At 33.8% G+C, this 26,236-nt stretch overlaps 1 protein-coding gene across 4 annotated transcripts in view; it reads left to right on the top strand.

Annotated features, from left to right (window-relative positions):
• faf (ubiquitin carboxyl-terminal hydrolase-like faf) overlaps positions 1-26,236 on the top strand; it is a 1,099,079-nt gene that overhangs the window by 565,517 nt on the left and 507,326 nt on the right. For all 4 annotated transcript variants that reach the window (XM_090401226.1, XM_090401227.1, XM_090401224.1 and 1 more), the window contains 2 exons: positions 12,271-12,392; positions 22,468-22,569. In XM_090401226.1, coding sequence (XP_090257352.1) covers positions 12,271-12,392; positions 22,468-22,569 — 224 coding nt within the window. The remainder of the gene's footprint in view (positions 1-12,270; positions 12,393-22,467; positions 22,570-26,236) is intronic.

Here is a 26,236-nt window from a genome sequence, read left to right as displayed (position 1 = left end):
GAAAATAGTCAAGAGGAAAATACAAGATTGGATAGATGAAAATAGGATACTGTGTTGGGGACAACATGGTTTTGTGAAGGGTAGGTCATGCCTCAGTAACTTGCTCACATGTTATAACACAGTGATGGCTGAACTGGATAAGGGTAATGGGTTTACAGTAATTCTACTGGACCTTGCTAAGGCCTTTGACAGGATGCCACATGGAATTATAATGAGTAAATTGCAGCATATGGGGATGGATATAGGGTGGTGAAATGGATAGGAGGGTGGTTGATGGAGAGAGTGGTTTATTCAGGAGTAGAGTCCACAAAACGGCCTGTGACTAGTGGTGTACCACAAGGATCTGTTCTTGGACCACTGCTGTTTAATTTGTTCATTAATAATATAGGAAAGGATCTGAGAGGAACAGTTCATTTGTTTGGGATGATGCAAAGTTGGGTAGGGCTATAGTGAATGCAGATGATGTCAAAATTTTGCAGGATTATTTGGATAGATTGGAGGTCTGGGCTAAGGAGAATGGATGTCACTTTAATGTGGCAAAATGTAAGGTTGTACATTTTGGGGGGAAAAGATTAGCAGCAGTTTACTACATTGGTGGAACTGTACTACAGGAAATTGATGAGGCACGAGATTTAGGAGTGTTGGTGGATAAAGATTTGAAGTTTAGGGGGGCACATTGCAAAAGTGACCAAATCAGCTCATCAAATCACTTGGTTGCTGAAGAATACGTTGACAAGCAGGTTATTTTTCCTCTGTATCAAGCCTTGACAAGACTCCATCTCGACTACTGTGCCCAGATATGGTCACCTAGGTTTCTTCTTGATGGAGGAGGAGGTTGAGAGGATCCAGAGGCAAGTGACCGAGATGATAACAGGTCTGTGGAATGAACCTTATGAGAACAGATTGAGGATTTGTGGGTTGCAAAAATTGGTTGATAGGCGGAGGAGGGGAGATATGATTGAGACATTTAAATTACTGAAGGGTTTCTATAAAATTAATTCAGAAGATATTTTTAGAACAGGTCTGGTTGTGGGAGGACTAGGGGACATCCATGGAAACTGGACAAAAGTGTGGTTAATAAGGGTATTAGAGCTGGGTTCTTTACTTTTAGAGTGGTGAATGAGTGGAATGGGCTGCCAGAGTCTGTGGTGGATGCTGTGACAGTGAATGAGTTTAAGGCGAGGTATGATAGATACTGTATGAATGTCGAATAGTTGTGATGAACATGATTTGGGGCCTCCCTTGATGAGTCTAAGGACTCCCTAGAGTTGCCCATAATAATAATAATAATTTCAAACATATGAAATATGCGTCTTGTGCAAAGCAAAGCACGCTTAATGATTTTTTATGTAATAATGTGAAGTTTTAAAAATAAATTTTTGTTCTTTATATGTATTTATGTTATCCAATATACCTATGCTGGGAAAAATCTGAAAACATTTTTTAATTCGCTCAAATTATGGCCTTCTTGGATATAATGAATAACGGTTATTACGAACAAATATATGCGGTCCCGTGGAATTCGTTATAACCGAGTTCTACTGTATATATATTAGGATAACCAAGTTATTTTATAAACTTGGTTATTTTAACTCCTAATCTCAAGTATGCAAACAATTAAGTTTGTGCCTGAAACAATGTTCAAGTCTAAAGATGGTACAACACCAGGGGAACTCATTGTAAAGGTGAGTAAAGCTCTGATCACTATTCTTAGTATTTTCCCATAATGTAAAGCACATCTCACTAGAAGATGTATACTGCAATGCATTATTGGTAGTGACTGGTTTTTGAGGTCTCCTCAGTGAGTAGCTAGACCCTAAATACCAAGGTTATAGTAATACGGATAGAAGTTGCAACAAGATGTTTTTATTTTTAATAAAAATCTCTGGAGGAGATATAGATGTAATTAATTTTTTTAACTTGGGGATATTGTATATTAGGATAACCAAGTTATTTTATAAACTTGGTTATTTTAACTCCTAATCCCAAGTATGCAAACAATTAAGTTTGTGCCTGAAAATACTAAAAATAGTGATCAGAGCTTTACCCACCTTTACAATGAGTTGCCCTGGTGTTGTACCATCTTTAGACTTGAACTTTGTTTCAGGCACAAACTTAATTGTTTGCATACTTGGGATTAGGAGTTAAAATAACTAAGTTTATAAAATAACTTGGTTATCCTAATATACAATATCCCCAAGTTAAAAAATGTATTACTTATATATATATATATATATATATATATATAGTTTATTTAATTTCAAATGTTAAAGTGCCTACTCAACATCACTTATTCAGTAAGGACTATATGCTTTCATTACTTTAGGTGTGGAAAATGGTATTCTCATTATTGCTCCATATCTTATAAAGTAAATAAATTTTATCAGCATTTTCTGGGAAAAGATCATGTGATTTGTTGTTTCATTGCTATGTCTCTGAATTTTATATGAAAAACAAACTAAGAAATGGGAATCAGACATAATATCAGCCCTTAGTCATTAGGTCTTCCACCACCTTCTCTACTATTGCTACAAGTATTGGTAGTATAGGTGAGAGATGATGATTGGCATCAGATGAAGGCTTATATGAAGTTATAATCAGACTTCATCTCACCGAAGCGAAGGAATTAAATGGCTTCGTGATAGATCTAAATTTTTCTAAAGAACAGTGTCAGCTGTCATATATCATCTTCAACACTGATGAAATAATGGATATTATTTCTGGAACTTATGTAAAAAAAGTGACTTAGAAAAATACATTCATGTTAATGTAAGTGGTAAGTTACCTGAACTACCATTAGAAGGTTTGTTCTAGTTTAAAAGTAATTCATTTCTCATGGACATATAAAAAGAATTCTGCTGTTCACAACCTTAAGTAGATAAGTATTAATAGAAATAAAGTTGAAAAGTCTCTCGCTAAAATAGAACTCTGAGTCTGTATATCATTTAGAGATACTGATGAATGATTTTTGGAAACAACAAAGCTGAAAATTAAGAGTTCATCGATTAACTTATAACAATATATCATAAGTCCGGGGGTCAGAATGTTACTAAAAATCCGCTTCCCTCATTTAAATGTGGACTTCTTGTAGTACTTATAAACACTTAAATTTGTGTATACTTTTTAGTAGTTTTCTTACTATATTTTAAATACGGTTGTCAATTGCTGTAGTAAACTTATAGGTACTGCAGAACTATTTCTATAGTGCTTGTAAGTTTTGCTTATTCTGCCTACCATTTCTTTCTCTGCTCATTATGTGATTAACTGTCTCACTAATTCAATCCTACCACTATTTCATACACACACACACACACATTTATTTCAGATGTGTGTCTGTTTTATGGATCCTTCTATGGTCACTGCCCTGGTGAAATGGCAACCATCATTTCTTGAATTTCTTGGGTATATTAGAGCAATGGCTGCACGACATTCCTTTTCACTTTAAATGTAAAAACACTGAATCTGTTTCTCTTCCTCATGTATACCTCTGTCCTCTGGTCCAGCCTTCCTCCTGAAATTTTTTTCTTTTCAGCTACCACAACCTCAGACCCAAGAAAAAAAATATATCAATAGATTTCTTCTGTCTCAATCTTTACTTGCACCCCCATATATATGGCACTGGTGTGCTGTGGATTCTTCTGCCTCATGTGTGGAATCAATAAAAAATAAAAAGATTTATTCATTTTTGTTTAAATAGCAAAATATCCATTATTTTGTCATTGAATAGCAATTCTTTTGGACATGCTTTGTTACCTGTATATTAAAAATTTTTCTTGAGTACAGCCAAATGGGAACAAAAATTTATTGCCAACATACTAATAAATTATATTACACAAAAAAATGTGTTATAAATTTTGTACAAATTAAATTCCAGTATGTTTTTGGCAAAGGTTACACATTTACTAAGGACATAGTTAAGGAATTAATGCACAGTGCTTACAGAAAACTATGCACAGAGACATTTCATTATGGAATACATCCACCCTGAACTGCGATGCAACTCTCACAATGGTGTACCATGCTTAGCACCAAGTGATTCAGGAGTTTTTCAGGCCCCCATTCTTCCTTCAGAGCGAGGACGAAGTCTTGTTCGTGTTCTGAAGGAGAATTTCGAGCACAATGCATTTTCCTATTGTGTTCTATGGGGTTGAGTTCTGGGGAGAAAGCTGACCACTTGATTTGATTAATATTCTTGGCTTCAGAAGTATCTCCACATGATATTGAAGAACTTTCTTATAATATCATTCAACAGTCAGTCTCTTTTTCCAGTACTAGTAGCTTCATGCATCCATTAAGCCTAATGCCCCCCCCCCCCCCCTACACACACACCCATATTATGACTCCAGCACTGCTATATCTATCCCTTTCAAGAACATTCTCACGATAATGTGCAGTACCACTTTCTCGCAAGATCAAGTGTTCATCTAGAATCGGAGGAAAGACTAAAATGACTCTCATCTGTAACTAACACATTAGCCCAGTATTGTCTTATTCAATTTTTATCAATACAACACCACTGAAATCATGCTCTACGAGGAGCTGTGGATAAAGGGACACAGACTTACAAGCTTTCGGACATATAAGCCTACTTGTCATAGATATCTTGCCACAGTTTGTCAAGATTCTTGTAAATAAACTTATACATTGGTTATACATGGCTTTAAATTTTTCACACATTATACAACAGATGAGTGTCTAGGAAATTCCTTTCCTAGACACTCATCTGTTGAAATTTGAAATGCTGCCTAGAGCCGGGATACAATGCTATGTTCGATTCCAAACTCTCTGGCAATATTAGTAATTCTGCGGTCTCCTTTCATGTATCTAATCGTCTAGATGATATTTTTGAGGCATTACAAGAGAACCCAGTTTGCAAATTTATTTCTTTAAGAAAAGAGCTTCCTTCAAAAACAAAATTCACTTAGTGTAGCCATTTGCCTTTTACCCTGTTGAGCATTACTACATAATCCCTTTGCACGTGATTCAAAATTTTGAATGTGTACCCAGTTCTACTCAAAATTGTCAGTTATACAAATTGCCACAAAATGATTCATCTGAATTTGTAGATGCAATCTTCAGAAATAGTGTTCATCCTTAGGTTTTGGCCATCAGTGTAACTGTGTGTTTTGTAATATACCAGTCCAGAACAGAGACTAGTAATTATCTGAAAATCACACTAATTAATACTTTAATAGTTATTCAGTTGTTTTAAGTGTAAAGCTGATGAGCTCTTTTTAATTTAGTTCTCTGAAATCATGTCCAGAGTCTTTTTTTCTGTAATACCGAATAGAAGGTCCTGATCATTCTTAAAGAAAAGAGATAAATACTGTACAAAAGTCAAATCATTAACTTTTGTGCTGTTATTATGTTATCAACTTGTAAGACATTCATTATGCTGTAGTTCTCTTAAAATTTCAATAGTTCTGATAAGGGTGTAATGAGGAAGTAAAGGGGGATCTCTTTTGCCATTATCCATCCATGAAATTGAGTATTTTTAAGTATAGTAATCACTAGAATAAAATGTAATACCAGCCCAAAATCCACACCAAACAGTGACACGTTGTGGATGCATTTGTTTCTCAACAATCACTCGTGGACTTTCTGAACCCCATATGCGACAATTTTGTCGATTAACGAAGCCATCAAGATGAAAATGAGCCTCATCGCTGAAGATGATTTTGTCCGAAAAATAAGCATCCACTTGTTGTTCCATAATCCATTCAACGAACTCTCTTCACTGTGTGTGGTCATTTTTAATAACCCTGAACTGTCAGCTGTCATGCTGTCTTTTTTTTCTTGTTGGCAACACTTTACTGCACAAATGGCGATAAATTTAAATCTTGCGTGAATTTTGTGACACCCTGTATAATATAGTGATTTTAATGTAAATTTATGATACAGAGAAACCGAATAAAAAATCTCTGTTTTGAGATAAGTCACTTATATTTATTTCCTGAATTCTCTTTTCTTCAAATGATGTTAAATTACTATTAATCTTCATATACCCTACATACTGATCTTCTATGCCCAATTTTCTAAGCAAACCAAAAGTTTTTGATTAAATTATATTTCAATAAAAACTGAATTTATAGTTTTTTATATGTCTAACTAGCAAACATATTCTTGTATTCTGCAGGCTACACTGAAATGAAACAGGCCTACTATTCACATAATTAGAATTATCAAAAGCCATAAAATGAAAAAAATATGGAAATATATATGGGTGATGCATTTGCAATAAAGCATCATGTATTTTATTGTCTACAAGAATTTACATGGATTTTGAGCAGAAAACCAGAATACTCCTCTATTTGGTTATATGCCTTTCTAAAATAGACACAGGAAGATTGATCTTCTCAATTTATAGAAAGCCACTGCAGACATGAATTAACTCACATGCAGTGTCATGCCACTTATATTGAAGACAAGCATAAATAAAGTGTTATTTGATAGGTTAGAGAAAAAATTTCACACTGAGGAATAATCTTCCATAGAAAATACCTTTCCTCAAATGGCTATACCAAAACTGCATGTAAGGTGCAAAAAAAAATAGAATAAATGTTCAAGAAATCCAGCCACGTTAACATTTTGAAAAAGACCATTGCATGTTTCATCATCAGCTTCTACAGGATTGCCAGTTTTCTATTCTAAAATACACAAGATTGAGGGTAGGGGAGAGTTCAGCTTCCAGGTGAACAAATTTGAAGTACCAGGATGAGTCTTTGTATCCATTGACATGGCTTAAATCATGGTAACTGAATCAAGCATTCCATTTAAAAAAAAATAAAGTTAACCATGCTTCTGGCCAGGACGTGTATATACGTCCAAGTTACTATGGATGCGAAGTGCATATTAAAATTGTAATACCATTCATATTACATTGAAATATATGATGGATACGAAGCGTATGAGGATCTGTATTTGATCCATAATGGCCGATAAGGTGGTTAAAGTACAATTCATCAATTATTTAGATTATGTTGACTAAATAAAGCATTGTTCAAAAGCTTAAAATAGCAGCACTAATGTTACACTCCAGGCATTACCCCCATGGATCATTGAGATGATTTTTCTAATTCATTATTTTCATCATTCACAGCAAAATCTAGTCCCGAAATTTGGAAAAACAATATAGAAATTAGCAAGCAGCCTTATAGGATGCAGATAAGATAGATGATGTTCGATCACCCAGCAAACATGCTGTAGCATTCCTGGAATGGAGTAATATTAGACGTCTTTAATTATTATAATACCATTTCTCTTGAAGGGGCTTAATGAAATCTATATTTTTAAAATAACATTAGATTTTGAATTCAAAATCTTATGTTATTTTAAAATTATCAATTTCATTAAGTCCCTTAAGTGTAAGCAAACATTGCACGTGAAGTAACTTCATGACTGGACAACTTGTATATAGAAGCTAATGACTTCACATCGCTTGCCTTAATATCCCATAATGCAAAGTGCACATTCTTGTAGACATTTATAATGCTATGCATTATGGGAAGGGTCACTACCCAGGCTGGTTTCGACCTTTATCGAGGTCTCATCAGTGGGAGCCAGACCCAGAGGTGGTGATACTAAGGTGGAAGTAATGCAGAAGTCATATTTCCATATACAAGTAACCAAAAAGTGTCACCCCTTATTACTAAAATACTCTAGATTAGAGATTGATGTTGAAAATTTTTTCACTTGGTTTGCTTACACTTGAATAAAGGATTAAACTAGGAATATAATTTCTTGGCATTTTTAATTCATAGTATAACCAGGAAAAACTTTCAACATAAGATTTTAAAGGATAATAAACATTTGTTATACATTGTACAATCATTAAACTGAACTTGAAGACAGTTGGTAGTAATTCATATTTATATATAAGAATTTTTTTTTTAAACATTTTATTATGTCTCAGTATAAATTACATACAATAATAATATTTACAATAAGGTTTATTACAGAATTTTTGAATTTAGAATATAATAATAATAATAATAATAATTTTTTTTTTTTTTTTTTTTTTTTTTTTTTTTTTTAATAAACGACTTATTTGTTTTTACAATGAAAATGATAAGGTTTACTATCACACAGAGTATCTGCACACACAAAATGAAAAACATATTATCTTTTCTGTACAGTACAAAAATTCGATATACAAAATGCAGAGTACATTTTATAAATATGAATATACATTTTTTTAAACTAGCTAACTACGGATTGGCACCAATGTGCACACAATTCACGATACAATGCAGTAATGCAGCATACACACACAATTCAATAATAATAATAATAATTTTTTTTTTTTTTTTTTTTTTTTTTTACATTTTATTATGTCTCAGTATAAGTTACATACAATAATAATATTTACAGTATTTACAATAAGGATTATACAGAATTTTTTTTTTTTTAATGTCTCAGATGAATTGCATATATAGTTGTTGTAGTAATTATATGTATATAATATTTATAACGCATTACAAGTGTGTATAACAGATACTTGTAAGTTAGTAATTTTCTTCCTCGAAGCTTAGCAGAGCTTATCTGAGGAAGATAATAGATGACAGAAGGTGGTGGTTTCATGGTTGTGTTCCTATAGTGATCACAAGCCAGGTGTTGATTTTACTGTTTGTTGGTATGTGTTTGAAAGACTTTGACTGCTATTACAGTTTAACTTTTTTTTTTTTTTTTTTTTTTTTTTTTTTTTTTTTTTTTTTTTTTTTTGTGCAAATAGGGTTGGATTTAGACATGGTGTGTTTGTTTCTTTGTGTTCTTGTAGTGGTAGTTTTTTGAGAGGGGGGGTTGTCGTGGTTTGTGTATGTGTGGTGGGGGAGAGAGAAACAGGAATTGCTCTAATTTTCATTCTCGCTATAATATTTATATAGTGCCTGTTTCAGCTCTCTGTATGTTCTTAGGTTTCTGTTGTCGAACAGCAGTTTGTTTATCATGTCAGGTACGTAGAAGTTTCAGGTGGCTTTGCCGTGATGATTGTTGTACTTATATGTTATGTAGTTTGTTGACTGTGGTCTTGTTATTTGATATGTTGTTCTGGTTACTCTATATGTTGGGCTGTAGTAGTGTTTTAACATGACTGTGTAGTGGCGTAAGTGTTTCACCTTAAATATTTTGTGTTTTGTCCATGCTTCCTGCATAAGAGTGGGTTGTTCCCAGAATATCAGTTTTATCATTTTATCTTGCAACCATTGTAGCCTGTTAAGTCTGTAGTCTGCGCAGAATGCGTATGATGTGATTGCATATCTTAAAATGTTTTCACATAATGCTTTATAGATTAGTATTTTTATGTGGGTTGGGGCAATGTCTTTTAATCTGTATAGTTTGCTTGCTATTATCCTAAGCTTGGTATATAGGTAGTTTGTTTGGCTATTCCAACTTTGATCTGCATCAAAGTGAAGTCCAAGGTAGCGTGTTGTTTTCACCTGTGTGATGGTTGTGATTTTAGGTTCTACACTTTGTGTATAGGAGGATGAATGTTTGATAGTGAGATATTTAGTTTCTATGGGCAGGGCTTGAGGTTTTTGAATATCATTAGCTTTGTTTTTCCAGGGTTTATATATATGCCGTTTTCGGTTAACCAGTTAGTGATTTGATTGATGTCGTGTTACATATTTTTGTAAGCGATTTTTGCAGTGTTGTGAATGGATACTATGGCAGTGTCGTCTGCATACTGGAAGATTTTACTTTTTAGGGGGAGTTGGCTTATGTCGTGTGTGTATATGTTAAATAGAATGGGAGATAGGACAGCTCCTTGCGGTACTCCACAGGTTACATGTACCTCTTTGCTGTGTGCTGATCCTATACGTGTGATGTGCTTTCTGTTTTTCGTGTATGCTTTAAACCACTGGAGTAGACGACCTCCAATTCCGATATGGGTAAGTTTCGTTAACAAGGTTTTATGTGTTAGTGTGTCAAATGCTTTTGTTAGGTCAATGAATACCACTAATGTTATTCTGTTTTTATCCAATGCAGCGTTTATTAGATCTGTGAAGTCTTCCAGGAGTGTTGCTGTTCCTTTATATTTTTGAAAGCCATATTGTGTTTTGGGTATGATTTGAAATTTTTCAACGTATGTGGAGAGTTTCTGATGTACAATGCGCTCCATGATTTGGTTGATTACAGGCAGCGTGGCGATAGGTCTGTAATTACTTATTATGTTTCTTTTTCCCTGTTTGTGTATGGGTGTGATTAGTGCAGTCTTCAGTGTTTCAGGTATGTGTCCCGTTTCGAAGATTTTATTTAACAGTTTTTGTATAACTGGAAGTAGGTCGGTTGAGTGTTTCTTGATGTCTTTTGGTCTGATTCCGTCTATCCCCGGTCCTTTGTTAGGATTAATTTGAATTGCCAGTGATAGTTCTTCTTTTGTTACTGTGGGGAACCACATCGACTGGGTTGCTCGTGGACCTAGTGGAGAATGTTCGTATGTGTGAGGAAAGGTTGTTTCTTGTAGCTTTTGGACAGAGTTCACGAAGTGCTGATTAAAGTTGTTTGCCAACTGTTTAAGGGATTTGGAGTCGCAGGCAAAGCTGTGTTTTATTGTTTCGGTGGCAGTGGTTCTGTGTATATTGTCCAGCATTTCATTAATCAGGTGCCAGGTTTCCTTTATGTCATTCTGTGCTGTTGTTAATTTGTTGCTGTAATAGTTTCTTTTTGCCGTTCGAATCTGGGTTGTTAGGAGATTCCGTTTTCTTTTGTATTCAGCTTTTAAAGCGATATTGTTCGGTGACTTCTTAAGTTGTTTCCATAGGGCATCTTTTCTTTGTATGTCTGTTAGTATGTTGTCTGTTTTCAATGGATTTTGTTTCGTTTGGGGGCGTATTTTTATTTTTGTTAATGCTTTGTTGTATATTTTGTTAAATGCAAGTTTAAGATTATTATATACAGCTTCAGCAGAGTCTAAAGATGCTATCTGCATCCAGTCTGTTTTTCTGATTTCATCGTTCACTATTGCTTCGTTTACAATGCTATGATACTGTTTTGTAGTCTCAGTGATTTTTATGGGTCCTGGTTCAGTGTGTAACTGCAATGCTGTGAAATAATGGTCTACTAGTTTGCATGTTATGATGGCTGCTGTGTGGCTGTTTGGAGGGGCCCTTATATTTATATGATCAATGCAGGTTGAGGTTGTTGTGTTTCCAATTATCTCTTCTCGTGTATACGACTGTATGGATGGGGTTATGTTATATGCCGATAATAGGTCTAGGTATTGTTCTGTGTTGTTATTTATGTTCCTAATGTTTATATTAATGTCTCCTATTATTATCAAGTATTTTGAGGTGCCTACTTTCGTGGCTGAAAGCCATCTGTTTAGTTCTTCTAGGAATTTTATGGTGCTTAAGTTGGGTGGTCTGTATATTGCGTTTAATATCAGGGCGTTTTCTTGTTTGATGTTTTTAATTTCGATGCATATGTTTTCTGCGTATTCTAATTTATAGTTTATTTCTGTTACTTCTAGTTTATGTTTGGTAAATATTATTATACCACCGCCTCGTTTTGTTTGTCTGCAGTGTTTGTGTTGTTGGAAGTGTGGCATTTGGTAGGAGGATGCCTCTTCGTTTGTCGTAGATACTTCAGTCAGTATTAAAATGTCTATTTCGTCTATATCTTCCTTCAGATAAGCTTGCAGGGTCAGCCAGTATTTTTGAATGCTTCTGATGTTGATGTGGAGAATAGATAGTCATTTTTTGGGGATTTTAATTTAACTTTTTGGGGGAATATAAATTTAATTCAAGTAATTTTCTATGTTTGTGCCATTGCCATTCCAAATGAACTTTTGTGTTCTGTTGGATAAAGTGGAAAAAGAGATATCGGTTCATTTAAATATTAAAAAAAAAAATTTCTTTTTATAATTGTATTGCATACTGATAGATAGGTGCTCATAAAATAGTGGAACATTATTGTATCATTTTCCTTGAGTAATTTATTTGCTCTCAAATTGGTTTACATTAATATTAATAGTATTTGAATTAATGAATGCCTGACTTAATTATCTACCTGAATGCAGTTTATCTTCCCTTAAAAAATTCAGACTTAAAGTATAAAATTTTATTATGTATCAGATAATTTTCATACTTGTTTAATGTACGTATTTTTTTGTGGTATAAAATTGTTGAATAGTATTAGCAAATCACTTAACAAGTCTCACTTCTCAAGATTTTAGTTTATTGAGAATCATTATTCATTAATAAAGCTTAAATATACATAAATAAATAAAATGTATACTCTCAACAACTTAAATTACTCAATTTTTTTATTCAGAAAATGAGCAACCACTTACAGAATGGGAATATCTACCTCCTGTCGGTCCAAGACCATCAAGAGGATTTGTAGGACTGAAAAATGCTGGTGCTACTTGCTATATGAATTCTGTTTTACAACAAGTAAGTTTTTATTTGCTATAAATATTTTACCTATTTCAATGCTGCTATGTTCAAATGTTGATATTGCTAAAGAACATTTTGATTTTCTGAGTTGAAATCAGGTATTATGATGGGGATTTATTGAATTAATTATTCTATGGAAATATTTTTGTTTGTAAATATATTGGTATTTACCATTCCTCAGAATTATTTAGACAAGATTAATCCATAAATAAGAAAATAATCTAGTTATCCATAATTGAGATTTTCATCATGTTTTCCATCTATGATTCCTTTTATAGTTAGTTCTCTTTCTTTGCTAAATTTTTCAAGTCCAGAAGATTTCCCACTTTCATGATGTTTATCTTATGCATCTTTCAAAAATCTTCCCATGACTTGGTTGAGATGCTTTTACTTATAACTTTCAGATGTTTTTCTTTGTGCTCTCTAAGGGTGCATTCCTTCTTACTTTCTGAGAGCATTCAGTATCGTTTGTTTTTCAGGTTTGCTTCTGACTTCAGTTTGCTATGAGTTTTGATTTTTTTAATCATTGCATACAATTTCACCATATGTTTGCTTCAGGTTTTATCATTAGATTTCTACGAGTCTTGTTTTTAAACTTGCTCTCCTTTTCTATAATTTTTATAAATAGTCAACTCTCACTGCAACATACTTACTCGTAGGGACTATCATCACCCTCTGATGTTTGATGTATATAGGCTTATACATGTGAAATGCTGTACAGGCTACTATAACAGGACTACGTGATTAAATTTACATTATTATTAATCACCTATCAACAATTTTTCTCCAAATTAGTCCGTTACTTGTCAGCATTGATATTGTCATATCTGACATTTTGATCTTCTAAGGCACGTTTGACTGAATTAGTCCACCTAGATCTTGGTCTTCCTCTGGATCTTTTTCCTGTCATCATGACATCAAACATCTATTTTGCTAATCTTTCATCTCCCATTGACCATACAAGCTTAGATTAGTCCTGCTCACACATTCTTCAGTTCTAACAATGTCAAGTTTATTTATCAATAATTTGCTTCAGGGATTTTTTTTTTCTCTTTTACATAGCATTGTACCTAATTTGGTAATTTGTTTGCTATAAAGCGAGAATCAAATGTTTTTGGATCTATAGTTCACTTTGAAAGCTACTTCATTCCTCCCTTTCCCCATTATGACATTCCTTTTTATTCTGCTCAAAATTAAATGAGGCTCATTTCCTGTTTCAATTGTATGTATACTCTTTTATCCTAAATGGTTTTGAAGGATTATAGATATATAAATAATGAAGCTATTTAGCAAAAAGTATCGCAAAGCTCAAAATATTATTCTTAATGCAGTTTTAAATTACTATACATTAAATGGCCACTATCGTTGTTGATACATCTTTTAAGCCAATTCTCAAACTCTTCAATACATTGTGTAATTGGTCCACTGTTATTGCTTTAATTACGTTAATTATTCTAGCCTTGAGTTCATCCAAACAGTAACTTTTACTGTTTTCTATCATTTGTATAACTTTCGTTATTAAAAGTTAAAACCATTGCAAGGCTTTATGAACACCCTGTATATTTTCTAGATCTCTATGATATCTTAAATTGAAGATGCCAAGATAATATGTTCTTGTTTAATCCTTTACCCAAGTGTAGGCAAAGTTTGCCTGTGAAGTATCGTCATGACTTCACATTAATTGGCTTATTATTCAAAGCACATACCCTTCTGGGTATGTGCTTTGAATAATAAGGAAAGGCCACTACCCATATTTTCCAGCACCTCCAGAGCACAAATTATAACTGTGACAAGCTCACAGACATTAAACTGAAACCTTAGAAACAGTTTAAATTGTAGCTGAAGTAGAACTACTGATGTCCTAACATGGCACCCTCTATGGGCTGAATAACCATAAAATTAATTTGTAGAAGTCAGGCTATCTGGTCTCAGAAATTACTGTTTCCATGATATTTGGCAACTTAATACAAACATACTTGTTGAGGTTGGGGATTTGCTTCATAGGAGATGCTGATTCTAAATATAGTCTTTTGGACCTATAGCGACTTCTGTGTATAACCAATATCTTCCTTCACTTAGTCCTATGGGAAGGAGCATCCAGAGCTTAGTCCGCTAGTCTCGACTTGCTATAAAGATGATCACGGATGTAATTTCGGTGTTCTTCAGGGCAGATGTTAACTCATCTACCACCCTATCCAAAGTAGACTAGACTGCAGGCACAAGGACCTTTATACACTCCAGGATATGCATGAGGATGAAGTTGATCATTAGGAGAACGTATGAAGGTAGTTAGCTGCATAAATGGTTTAAAAGGTATGGATATTATATTTAGAGAACGTTTACTGTCTTTTCTGATGTACCCTTAATATATGAGAGGGGGAAGCATTTGCTGTGATCCAGTGTGTTGGTTCAGGAGAGACGGAGGTGCATGTAGTATTTTGGCTATCTTATATGGGCTGTAGCCATTGGCTAAAAGGGTGTCATTAAGGTCCCTGAGCTCAGTTTCAAGGGCTGTGTCATTTGATCAAATATCCCTGGCTCATGAGTAAGTGTTTTGAGGATACTGCTCTGTTGGGATGGGTGGTAGTGGTATGATTGCTTATGTATATGTGGGTTTTCTGTAAGGAAAAGGATAATGAGCCATTAAGAAGTCTTGTCACTAAAGTATTTAGAAAGGGAAGACAATTTTTACTTTCTTTGCTATTGTGAAGTTTATTTTAGGATGCTGGCTGTTGAGATGTGCTAAAAATGTATCCACCATGTCTGGGCTGTGAGGCCAAATAGCAAACACATCTTTAACATAGTGCAGCCAGACCATTGATTTGATTGTACCTGTTCCTACTTTTAAGGTTACATGGTGGTCAGCATTCATGGTGAAGAATTTATGGAGACAAAATCACGCCTGTTGGAATAATTACTTACATATGTACAGGACACAAGCTACACGACATTACACTACACAAAACTAAGATAAATCTAAATGCTTTGGTAATCATTTGCTCTAGCTTGACCTCTGAAAAATAAAATAAATAAAGAAAAATGTTACTATATAAAATTTATACAAAAATAAAATTAATTCACAAAACTTTTTATGCATATCAGTATAATAATTTACATATGGGGAGAAAAAAAGCATCATAACAGAATTACATTAAACATAGTTGAAGGAATCGACAGCCCCAGTTATAACTAGCAGCTACGCTAAAGGAGTTGGTAGGTCATCCTCCTCCCCCCCCACACACACAAAAAATACACAACACTTCCTAAACAAAATTAGAAACATCACACTCAATGACGAAGATCTGCTAGTCACCTTTGACATAACTATAACTGCCCTTTTCACTAATGTTCCAATGAATGATACTATTTTTTTCATACAAAACATATTTCCACTTGATATCACGGCCCTATTGCTTATATACTTTGCTCCAGGTATTTCCTATGGCAAAATAATTTCTGCCTACAAAAAGGAGGTACAGCCATGCCCCCCCCCCCCCCCATCTCTATAGCTAACTTCTATGTGGATTCTGCAAGCCTAAAGTCCAAAGTATGGCTTAATGATATAATCACGTAATCACAAGAAAGATATTTATTTAACCAAATATTTCGGTCTGGAAATAGCAGACCATCGTCGGTGGTATTACAAGAACAGTTTAAAAAATATACAAGCTAGAATACTAACAATAGATCGTTGAAATTAGAACATGCCGCGTGATGTTATATCACTAAGTATGAAACGAAATATTTTGAAGTAGAAACATGATTGAATTTGCTATTTAAAAAAAAAAAAAAAAAAAAAAAAAAAAATTAATGGGTAATCTTGATTAGGCTTTCCCAGATTTTTGATATAGATATGCAGTCATTAATGACTGCATATCTATATCAAAAATCTGGGAAAGCCTAATCAAGATTACCCATTAATTTTTTTTTTTTTTTTTTTTTTTTTTTTTTTTTTTTTTAAATAGCAAATTCAATCATGTTTCTACTTCAAAATATTTCGTTTCATACTTAGTGATATAACATCACGCGGCATGTTCTAATTTCAACGATCTATTGTTAGTATTCTAGCTTGTATATTTTTTAAACTGTTCTTGTAATACCACCGACGATGGTCTGCTATTTCCAGACCGAAATATTTGGTTAAATAAATATCTTTCTTGTGATTACGTGATTATATCATTCAGTCTTATGTCGCAAGTATCCTTAAAACAACAAAGTATGGCTTAGATATGCTGATGATCTTTTCTCCATTTGTCCCCACGGCCACAAAACATTAAATACATGCCTAAGCCACTGAAACAACACAAATATATTCACTTTACCATTGAGATTGAAAACAATAACTCTCTTCCTTTTCTAGACACACTTGTCACATGTCTTCCCTCAGGTTGCCTTTCCTTCAAAGTCTTCTGCAAACCTACACATGCAGGCCATTACATACATACATAAAAATTCATACCACCATCCAACACAAAAACTAGGTCATCAGTACCCTGAAACATGGAGCCCTAACAATTTTCTCCAGTGAGCAGGTGCTGAACAAAGAATATGAAATTATTAACCAAATGTTTATCAAAAAATGGATAAAAAAAAAAAAAACAGTTCACACAAAAATACCATTAATATCAACAAAGATTACAAGAATGCCATAGCCTTACTATACATTATGGGCATATCAGAAAAAATAGATGAAACATTACATAAATACAGTATTAAGACAATCTTCAAATCTCCTGCAAAATTAAGAAATTTACTCAGTTCATCCAAAGATCCTCTTCCATACCTTTCCTACTCAGGGGTTTACAAAATTCAGTGCACCTGCAACCTCCCTACATAGGGAAAACAGGTTGCATCATCCCAATAAGAAAAGACAAAGATAAATGCCTCCACTATGTAAAATAGGCCTATCAGACCATGCACTTCAAACATGTCACAGAATCAGCTGGAAAGGCACCAAAACCTGGTTTGAAAGAAAGTTCAAAAGAAGCCTGTGAGATGCTGAATCATCATCTGAATCTAAATAAGAATGATGGATTAATAATTCCAAGAATCTGGATGACTCAATCTTCAACCCATATAGCATCCAGAACAAACCCAAACAGAAGAAAACCTTAATATGAGAGGACTATAGAAATTGTTGAATGCAGCTCTGCTATGAAGCTTTTTCCCACCCATATGTATCTTATTACTGATATGTATAAAAAGTTGATTTTATTTTTATTTTTTTATATATTTTATATAGTAATATTTTTAATTTATTTTTCACCAGAGCAAGCTAGAGTAAATGATTAACAAAGTATTTAGATTTATTTTACTTTTGTGTACTACTGTAGTGTCAAGTAGCTTGTGTCCTGTACATATGTATGTTCTCCTGATGATGACCTCAATATAAAGGTCGAAATATCGAATGTTATTTTCTTAATTATAAGTAAAGTAATTACTAAACATCTTGCTAATCTTCTAAAGGAGCACATTAGACACGTGGATGCCTATGTCAAAAATTCACAACTCTTTGTACAAAAACTAGGAGAAATTTGTATCTCACCAATGGACATTCTAGCTAGTCTGGATATTGTATCATTGTTCACAAATGTTCCTGTGGATGAAGCTATGTCACTTACAGATAATCTTTTCCCTCAAGACATCTCTCAACTATTTAGCGCCACTGTCTCAACTGAAATTTTTCTGATGGAGTGGAAATATCTACAAATCTGAATCTGTATACCTTTGACTATATGATTTGAATTATATGACCTGCTTTCTATCTCCTTTGAGTGAATCAAGGATATTGACTCACTCCTAAGGAAATGTCAAAGATGGTCTCAATGCATGAAAATCCACTAATAAAAGAGATATTGAAATGTTCATCTCAAGATACATAAGTGAAACCCCCTAATAGATGGACCATTTTCAGGTAGCATGGATACTCTGTAGATGAAAAATACTTTATGTACCTAATGCCCTAGAAGGAGTATAATATGACGTCTTGTATGCTTTTCCTAAAGAAGAGGAAATAATGGATACTGAACTGACCTCAGTTCTCTGGGGGGAAAAAAAGGCATTCAATGCTAATGAAAGCAAAACTGCTCAATGTGGGAGCCAGATGATGCCACCAAAACAAAATAATGAAAATAATCCTACAATGGAATGGTCACGGATTCTGTCAAAACACTGATAACATCAAGGCCCTCTTGTAGAAGTATCAACCGGTATGCTTCTTCCTGCAAGAAACTTACCTAAAGCCAAGAATTGATCCGACTAACCTTCGAAATACTAATATAATTTGTAAGGATAGGGAATGGACTTATTGCCATCCTTTGGGCAACCATCCTGCAAGTCTCACTTAGCATGAAGCAGTTGCTGTCCAACTCTCGGTCAGAACTCTATTAACAATATGTTGCATTTACATCTCATCTGCTGCAGAAATCTCTCAGGATAACCTCAATTTCTTATTGCAGTTACCACCTGCCTTACTTTTAATGGGGGGATTAAATAGACACAATACAAGCAAACATCAACAGAATAGTTATTGAGTATATGCTCGACAACAATCTCTCCCTCCTAAACACAGGAATCAACATCTTTTTCCATATGCCTAACCAAACGTTCACTGCCATAGACTTTTCCCACTCTTCAAGTGGGAAACAGACAAGAATTATTTAGGAGCAATCACTTTTCAATGGTATCCACCTTCCTACATGGGCAACCATTCACTTCATCACAGATATCACAATGGAAAATTGAGCAAGCTGACTGCCTCAAGTTTTCATCATTAGCAGAATTTTATTCTGCATTGGTCAACACTTTTCCCGCAGCAATGCAGTAAATCATATGACAGAGTGTATTATACAAGTTGCCACAACTGTAATTCATAAAACATCTAGTTAGTTTTCATGTATCCTTAAACCATGGTGAAATGGCAGTTATTGCACAGCAGCCAAGAAAGCTCAGAAAAAAACTCGAAGTATGTTATTAAAATATCATACTACAATAAACCCGATTGCTTTCAAATGTGCCTGTGCTCAGGCTACACATATCTACTATTAGAGCCAAGAGGAATTGCAGATCCAATATATATGCAGCAGAAGAACAACAACAACCAACACTAAAGAAGTCTGGGACAAAATCAAAAAATAAAGTGCAGGTATTCCACACACTGGCTTTCAATCCTTGAACACAATAGTTGCAGATTTGGAGAGATTTTTGCAAAAATATCAGCAACATCTTTCTACCCCCCTCCTCTCTAGGTTCCTTACCTAAAAGAGAAAAACAGATAAGAAATGAAAGTTACTTTACTTAAATGTCATCAATCTGCTGTTGAACCAGATGATTATGAGATGATAAGGCATCTGTCATCAACTGTTACTCCTTTATGATAGAATTTTATCTGAGAGCATATTTCTAGATAAATAGAAGAACAACGTTATTATTGACTTGCACAAGCAAGGAAAGGATCCGGAATTGCCCAATAACTGCAGCCTAATTCCTCTGGCTAGCTGCTTTTGCAAGATTCTGGAAAAAAATGGTTAAATCTCTTCTTTTATGGTTTTTGGAGAGAAACAATCTTTTCCCAGAACATAATTTGGCTTCCATAAATATCATTCCACTTTTGATCATCTAGTTCCTAAAATGCAAGCATCTAGTTTTTGTTTTCTTTGATATAGAACAAGCATGTGACACTGGTTGGAGAATTGGAATACTGAAAAACTTACATAATTTTGTTCTTAGAGGGAAACTCCCTCTTTTTATCAAAAATTTCTTATCCAACCAAATCCTCAAAGTCCGAGTGGTAATAACTGCCTTCTCCCGACCCTATAACCAAGAGGAGAGAAGTCGCATGAGGTTCTGTTTTAAGTGTCACACTTTTCGTGATCAATGTCAACTTGATAACAGAACAGCTTCCTAAAACAGTAAGTAATGCCCTTTATGTGGCTGACCCTAGCATCTTTTGTCATTCATTCTGGTAGATAAGTTTATATGTTTGTTACTCATAACTATTATTTTTGAAGAATTAACAACATATACTAAAATACTAATTATAAAAACTTTAATTGATACTTTCCTATATTTTTGCAATGTTACTTGCCATCATCAGGATCACAAAAAAGGAATGATATGTGCACACGTGCACTAACGCTTAAAGTCTTAAACTCTGTCCCACGTAAACACACAGTCTGGCTACACTACATAGATGGCATGTTCTCCATTTGGCCACATGGCATGAATGAGCTCCACAATTTCTTAACACATCTAAATAAGCAAAATCTCAGGATCCAATTTAACCTTAGAAAAAGAAAACAACAGTCTCTCATTTCTAGACACTGATTACATGCTAGCCTGATGGATCTCTGCCATTCTCTATTTACAGAAAACCTACACATACAGGTAGATACATTCACCAGCAGTCATACCCATGCCCTCTCAACAATATGGGATTATAAACACCCTATATAACAGGGCGAAATTAATCAGTTCTGATATCAGTGTCCTAACTACTGAACTTACAATATCTTCAACACTTTCTTTCTTAGCCAATGGCTACAATCCCAAGAAAATTCAAAGTATATTAAAATCTTGTAACCACAACCTCCCTCCCCTTCAGAACAGTGGTTACTCAAGATCTATCACCAATCAATATATCCAGGGTGCATCTGAAAAACTGATCTCACAATCATTTATTGACCACATAAGAAATTGGCATCTATTATCTGCTCCACCAAAGACTAGCCACATTCCCTAGAACCAGGTCCCTTCCAGTTGCCAACTGTCCTACTATGGCCAAACAGACAGGACAGCCAATATCAGAATTTCTGAACAAGTACTATATCTGGTTCCACCGATACTCAGAACTTGCTGACCATGCTTTGGCCACCCACAACAGGATACACTGGGAGGCCACCTCTCTGTTACACCACAGCAAATGCAAATATGAAAGGCTATTCCTCGAATCTGCCTCAATCCTGAAAAACTTTCCAAATATCAACAAATTTGGGTTCATGAGACTGCCCGACATTTGGGAAGCATTCATTCTAAGATCTTGAGCCCAGTGGCTAAGACTACCCAATTTAACCCACTAAGGGGCTCTGAAAAACAAAGTATATTAAATACTTTTTTTTTATATTTAAATATTTACGACTTTAGGTCTGACTTTGGTTGCCTTTCTTCAGTTTCATTTGCCCAGTGTTAGTGCCTGCATGCACATGTCATTGTTTTTGTGAACCCTGATGATGACAGTGTAACATTGCCAAAATATAGGAAAGTATTAATTAAAATCTTTATAATTAATATTTTAGTATATGTTGTTATTTCCTGAAAAATAATTATTTTGTCATTCATCTAATATGAGGGTCATAGAGAGCTGCAGCAAGCTATTAACCATGTCTCAAAATTTGCACTTGCAAAGGAGTTCAAATTTTCACAGTAGAAGACAGATTGTGTGCACTTCTGCTGCAAATGTCTTCCCAAAATTTTAGACCTCTCCTGTTGTCTACCAACAGCTCTTTGAAGATCATAGAATTGAATACTCTGATTTTGTGCCTGTCTACATGGATGCTCAGAGTCAGAGGACTTAGTGGGATCTTCTGCCATATTTCAGACAGCACTATATCTACACAACTTCCACTGCAGTATACCAATTTTACATCAAGCTCTTTGTATGATAGAGCTTGCACTAAAATACATCAGATTTCATCACTACAAAAGTTGCATGACGATTCACAAATTTCACAGATACATAAAGATCAGATTCACAAAGATCCTTCAGGCAATAAAAACACTAGAACTACAAAAACATGGTGATCTCTCAAATCCAATACATCCTCTTTTAATTATGGAAGCTACACTTTGATTTAATGTACACTTCTGTTGGATTCCAAACTATGTCAAGATCAAGGGAAATGAGGCTGCAGATACTTAAGCAAGGTTAGCTTGTTTTTTTTGAATCTTTATATTTTGTCATTAGATAACTGCTAATATATCTTGAATGTTTTTTTTTAAGCTTTATGTTATTTAAAATATCAGTCTTATGTTGACGTCAGAAATATTAATGCTAATTCCTAGATATATTTTTTAGTTATATATGATAGAGGAGATAAGAAATGGTATTTTAGCTGTAGAAGGCGCAGCACCAGATCCTAATGAGGATTTTTCAGGCGAAGAAAACTTTCAGATAGAGGTATTATTTTGTAATAATCTAACTTATATTATCTCTAATACTCTAATATCTTTAATAGATGTTATACATCCATGAAGTGTTTTTTTCTTACTCTCTTCACATTATTTCTGTTCTTTGTTTCAGTAAGGAAATACTGTGAGTAGACATAATACTTAATATTATAACCATGGAATTAATTCACTTAAAATATTATTTATTAGTAGAATTTTCTCCTAAGTATCACAGGCATCTTCACTACATGTAAAAAGGCTAATTAAATTGTTATTTATTTATTTATTTATTTTAAAAATAAGTTAGGAAACTTAATGACCCTTTTTTAGTTATCTTACATTAGCTACTCATGTGGTGCCTTTGGGAATTGTCAGTTATTGTTTAATTAGCCTTCTTTACATGTGCTCAAGATGCCTGTGATACTCATGCAAAAATTCTACTAATAAATAATATTTTACATGAGTTAATTTATAATTTTAAGTATTTCTGTTCTTCTCATATCTTCTGCTGGAACTGTGTATATATTTACTAAAAAGTAAATTTGAAGTTGGTGTGAAATGAATGATAATAATAAAGGAACAGGATTCTGAAATTATTATTTAAAATGTCTGTTCAAAAATACAAAATGTATGTTTTTATATTTAGTATATAACTGAATTATAGGAAATATCCCATCAACCTGTATTGACTCTAACATTGAGGACAATAGTTAACAGAAATTACACGTATGGAATTTATGCTTAGATTTAATATAATAATAAACAAAAATTGTATATGTTTTGCTGTTTGCTAACCTAACAGCTTTGTCATGAAGATAAACATTTTACAGAATGCACAAAAAATCTGAAGAATTCTAATAGCTGTTTTGAAACATATAAAATTAATAATAACATGGTTTTCTCATGCATAGCATTTTACACACGAAGCATGAAACATTCATTGTCGCAAAAAATGGTTATTGGCATAATGAATATAATAAATTTAGTTTAATCCTTTATCCAAGTGTGAGCAAACAAAGTTTGCACCTGAAAGTATCTTCAGGACTGGGGTAATGTGGTACAACACCAGGGCAGTCCTTGCAAAGGTGGAGCAAGCTACCAACACTCCTATCTCAGTATCTCCCATAATGCAAAACACATCTCCTTGCAGATATCTCTAATGTTATGCATTAAGGGAAGGGCCACAACCCAGACTAGTTTCGACCTTTATTGAGGTCTCTTCAGTGGGAGCCAGGCCCAAATGGTGTGCCACCCTTTTTTAATAAATTACTCTGGATTTAGAGAAAGATGTTGAAAGTTTATTTTTCACTTGGTTAGAGTATAATAAATTTAGTTTAATCCTATATTCAAGTGGGAGCAAACAAAGTTTGCGCCTGAAAGTATCTTCAAGACTTTTGGCATAATGAAGAAAACATGATTTTGCTGCTTAAGGTACCACATGATTATATCACAACCAAGGATTGCTTAACTGTTCTTGAAAAGAGATTATTGTCTAGAATTGAGGCAGAGCACCAATCTGTTTTTTGAGATTGTTAGAAAACAACTCTGGTGAGATGACTTTTATTCTTCTTTTTATACTCAATGTTGTCCCAGAATTTTTATTTTATTTACTTTATTTTTTACAGATAAAAAAAAATCCAGTCTGTTAGTTTTGCCAATGATACATGGAATCTTATATATCCAGAACATTTTTTTTTGATTTTTCAAAAGGAACACTGTCTTCTTTAAAAACAGAAATTTCAAAATTCTACATGATGTCAATATCTTTAAAAACATTTCTAATATTGACTTTATTTTAGATGTTGCGCTGTGTATCTTGAAACGCCAATGAAGAGTAAGGAAATGGGGCCTTTATAATTTATTTTTGCAATTGTAGGGTTGATTTTTCAGAGAAGAGTAATTTATTTAGTTACCTTTTTGAGTAATCATTTTGATGGAATTGGTGGAATAGAAGATTAAGGTACCAACTTTCTTTGTTTGTTTCATCTTTGATTATTCTTGTAGCATAGTTCTTTAAGGTTGATAATTCCCTGTTTTTGAGGATCTGTGAAGGAGTTGGCATGGAAATATTCTCCCATGTGAATTGGTTTCCGGTGGCCTTCTAATGATCCTTCGGGTTTTTTTAATCAGAAAATCTAAAAATGAAAGGTTGTTATTCTTTTCAAAATCTAAAAGAAACTTTATTTTATCCTTTTTGTGATCCTTGGATGATGGTTGTTGAGGAAGTCAACAGATTCCTCTAAATCTTTTAAAGTATGTTTCCACACAGTATAGGTATCATCCGTGTATTGTCACTGTGTAGTTTTAAAGTATTTTGTGAGAGAATTTTGCATGTATAAATTGTTGACAGGCAGTGATATCAAGATATCCATTGCTAAACTGTATTTAGAAAAAAAAAAAAAAAAACTTTCCAATGAAAGATGATTGAAGGTAGTGTCAGAAGAGATTTATCCTATCAGCAGAAAAAGTGTCTCCAAGGATACTTACCAATTGTTCATTGAGAATATTTGTGAATAATGATACCATATTCAAACTGGCTAGAAAATCTGACTGATTTCAATGTCAGTTAATTTCTCAACAAAAGCAGCATAGTTTTTTTATGAAGTAGTTTGAGTATCCTATATAGGTTTTGAGTAGCTTGGAGAAATATTTAGAGATAAAAGATAGATGAATGAACTTACATGAACTAAAATAATCCATTTGAATATATGAAACAGTACTTCAATATCAGTCATTCTAAATTCCAGGATTAGTCCACACTACTATGAAATTTATAACAAATGCAGGATTTGTAAATTCCCATACTTGATAGTCTTCACTCCTGCAAATGTTTAACATCAGTTTGTGCCATGTAACCAACTATATCTCGGTCAAATAGCAAAGCTTAAATTAATCATGCCAATATTCTTTTTTGTTTATTTTGTTTAATCTTTTATCCAAATGTAAGCAAAGTTTGTGCATGAAGTATTTTCACATCTAGGCTTCTTCTATATAGAAGCTGATAACCTCAAATCTAGAATATAATTTATTGCTAAACTTAATTTCTAACCAAGTGAAAAAAAATTCTATATCAAAGCTTAAGAGTAGTTGTGTTGCAAGTATTCTAAGAGGCTATTCTAAGGTGGGAAACAAAAAAAGGAAGGTGTTCTTGCTCAGCTCTGCATAGGTCACTCTTCTTACACACTCCTTCATATTGAGTGCAGGCAGGAACACTTCCATATTCCTGCCTGTACTATCACAGATGATGTTGCTATAATGTATTTGATTTATTTAGACACTGGTGATCATGGAAAGTTAGAGTAACTGAATATTCAGCACTAAACATGAATGGAAGCTAATTCATGTAGAGGGATGTGGACATATTTCAGAATGAAAATTGGTGGAGTGTGTGTGTGTGGGGGGGGGGGGGAAACAGATGTGCATGTGGTTTTTTGGATGGTTCTTGGATTTTTTTTTTTTTTTAAGTCATTAGAAAAGTCAGCATAATAAAAGAAAAATTGGTTTTTGTTGAAGACCTAAAAGCAGATTTGTGTTGTTTGTAAATTTAGTCAAGGCAATATGTATAAGGCCAACATATTATGATGGAAAATAAGTGCTTGTATTATTCTGCTTTGCCTAATATGCCTGTTTTTTAAAAAGAGGAAGACTACCATTACCATATTATATGTTTGTTTCCT

This window comes from Typopeltis vanoorti, chromosome 12 (assembly GCF_054136105.1).
Source record: "Typopeltis vanoorti isolate ZY-2024b chromosome 12, IOZ_Tvanoo_1.0, whole genome shotgun sequence".
In the NCBI taxonomy this organism is placed as follows: domain Eukaryota; kingdom Metazoa; phylum Arthropoda; class Arachnida; order Uropygi; family Thelyphonidae; genus Typopeltis; species Typopeltis vanoorti.
This window is presented reverse-complemented; position numbering and strand designations above follow the sequence as displayed.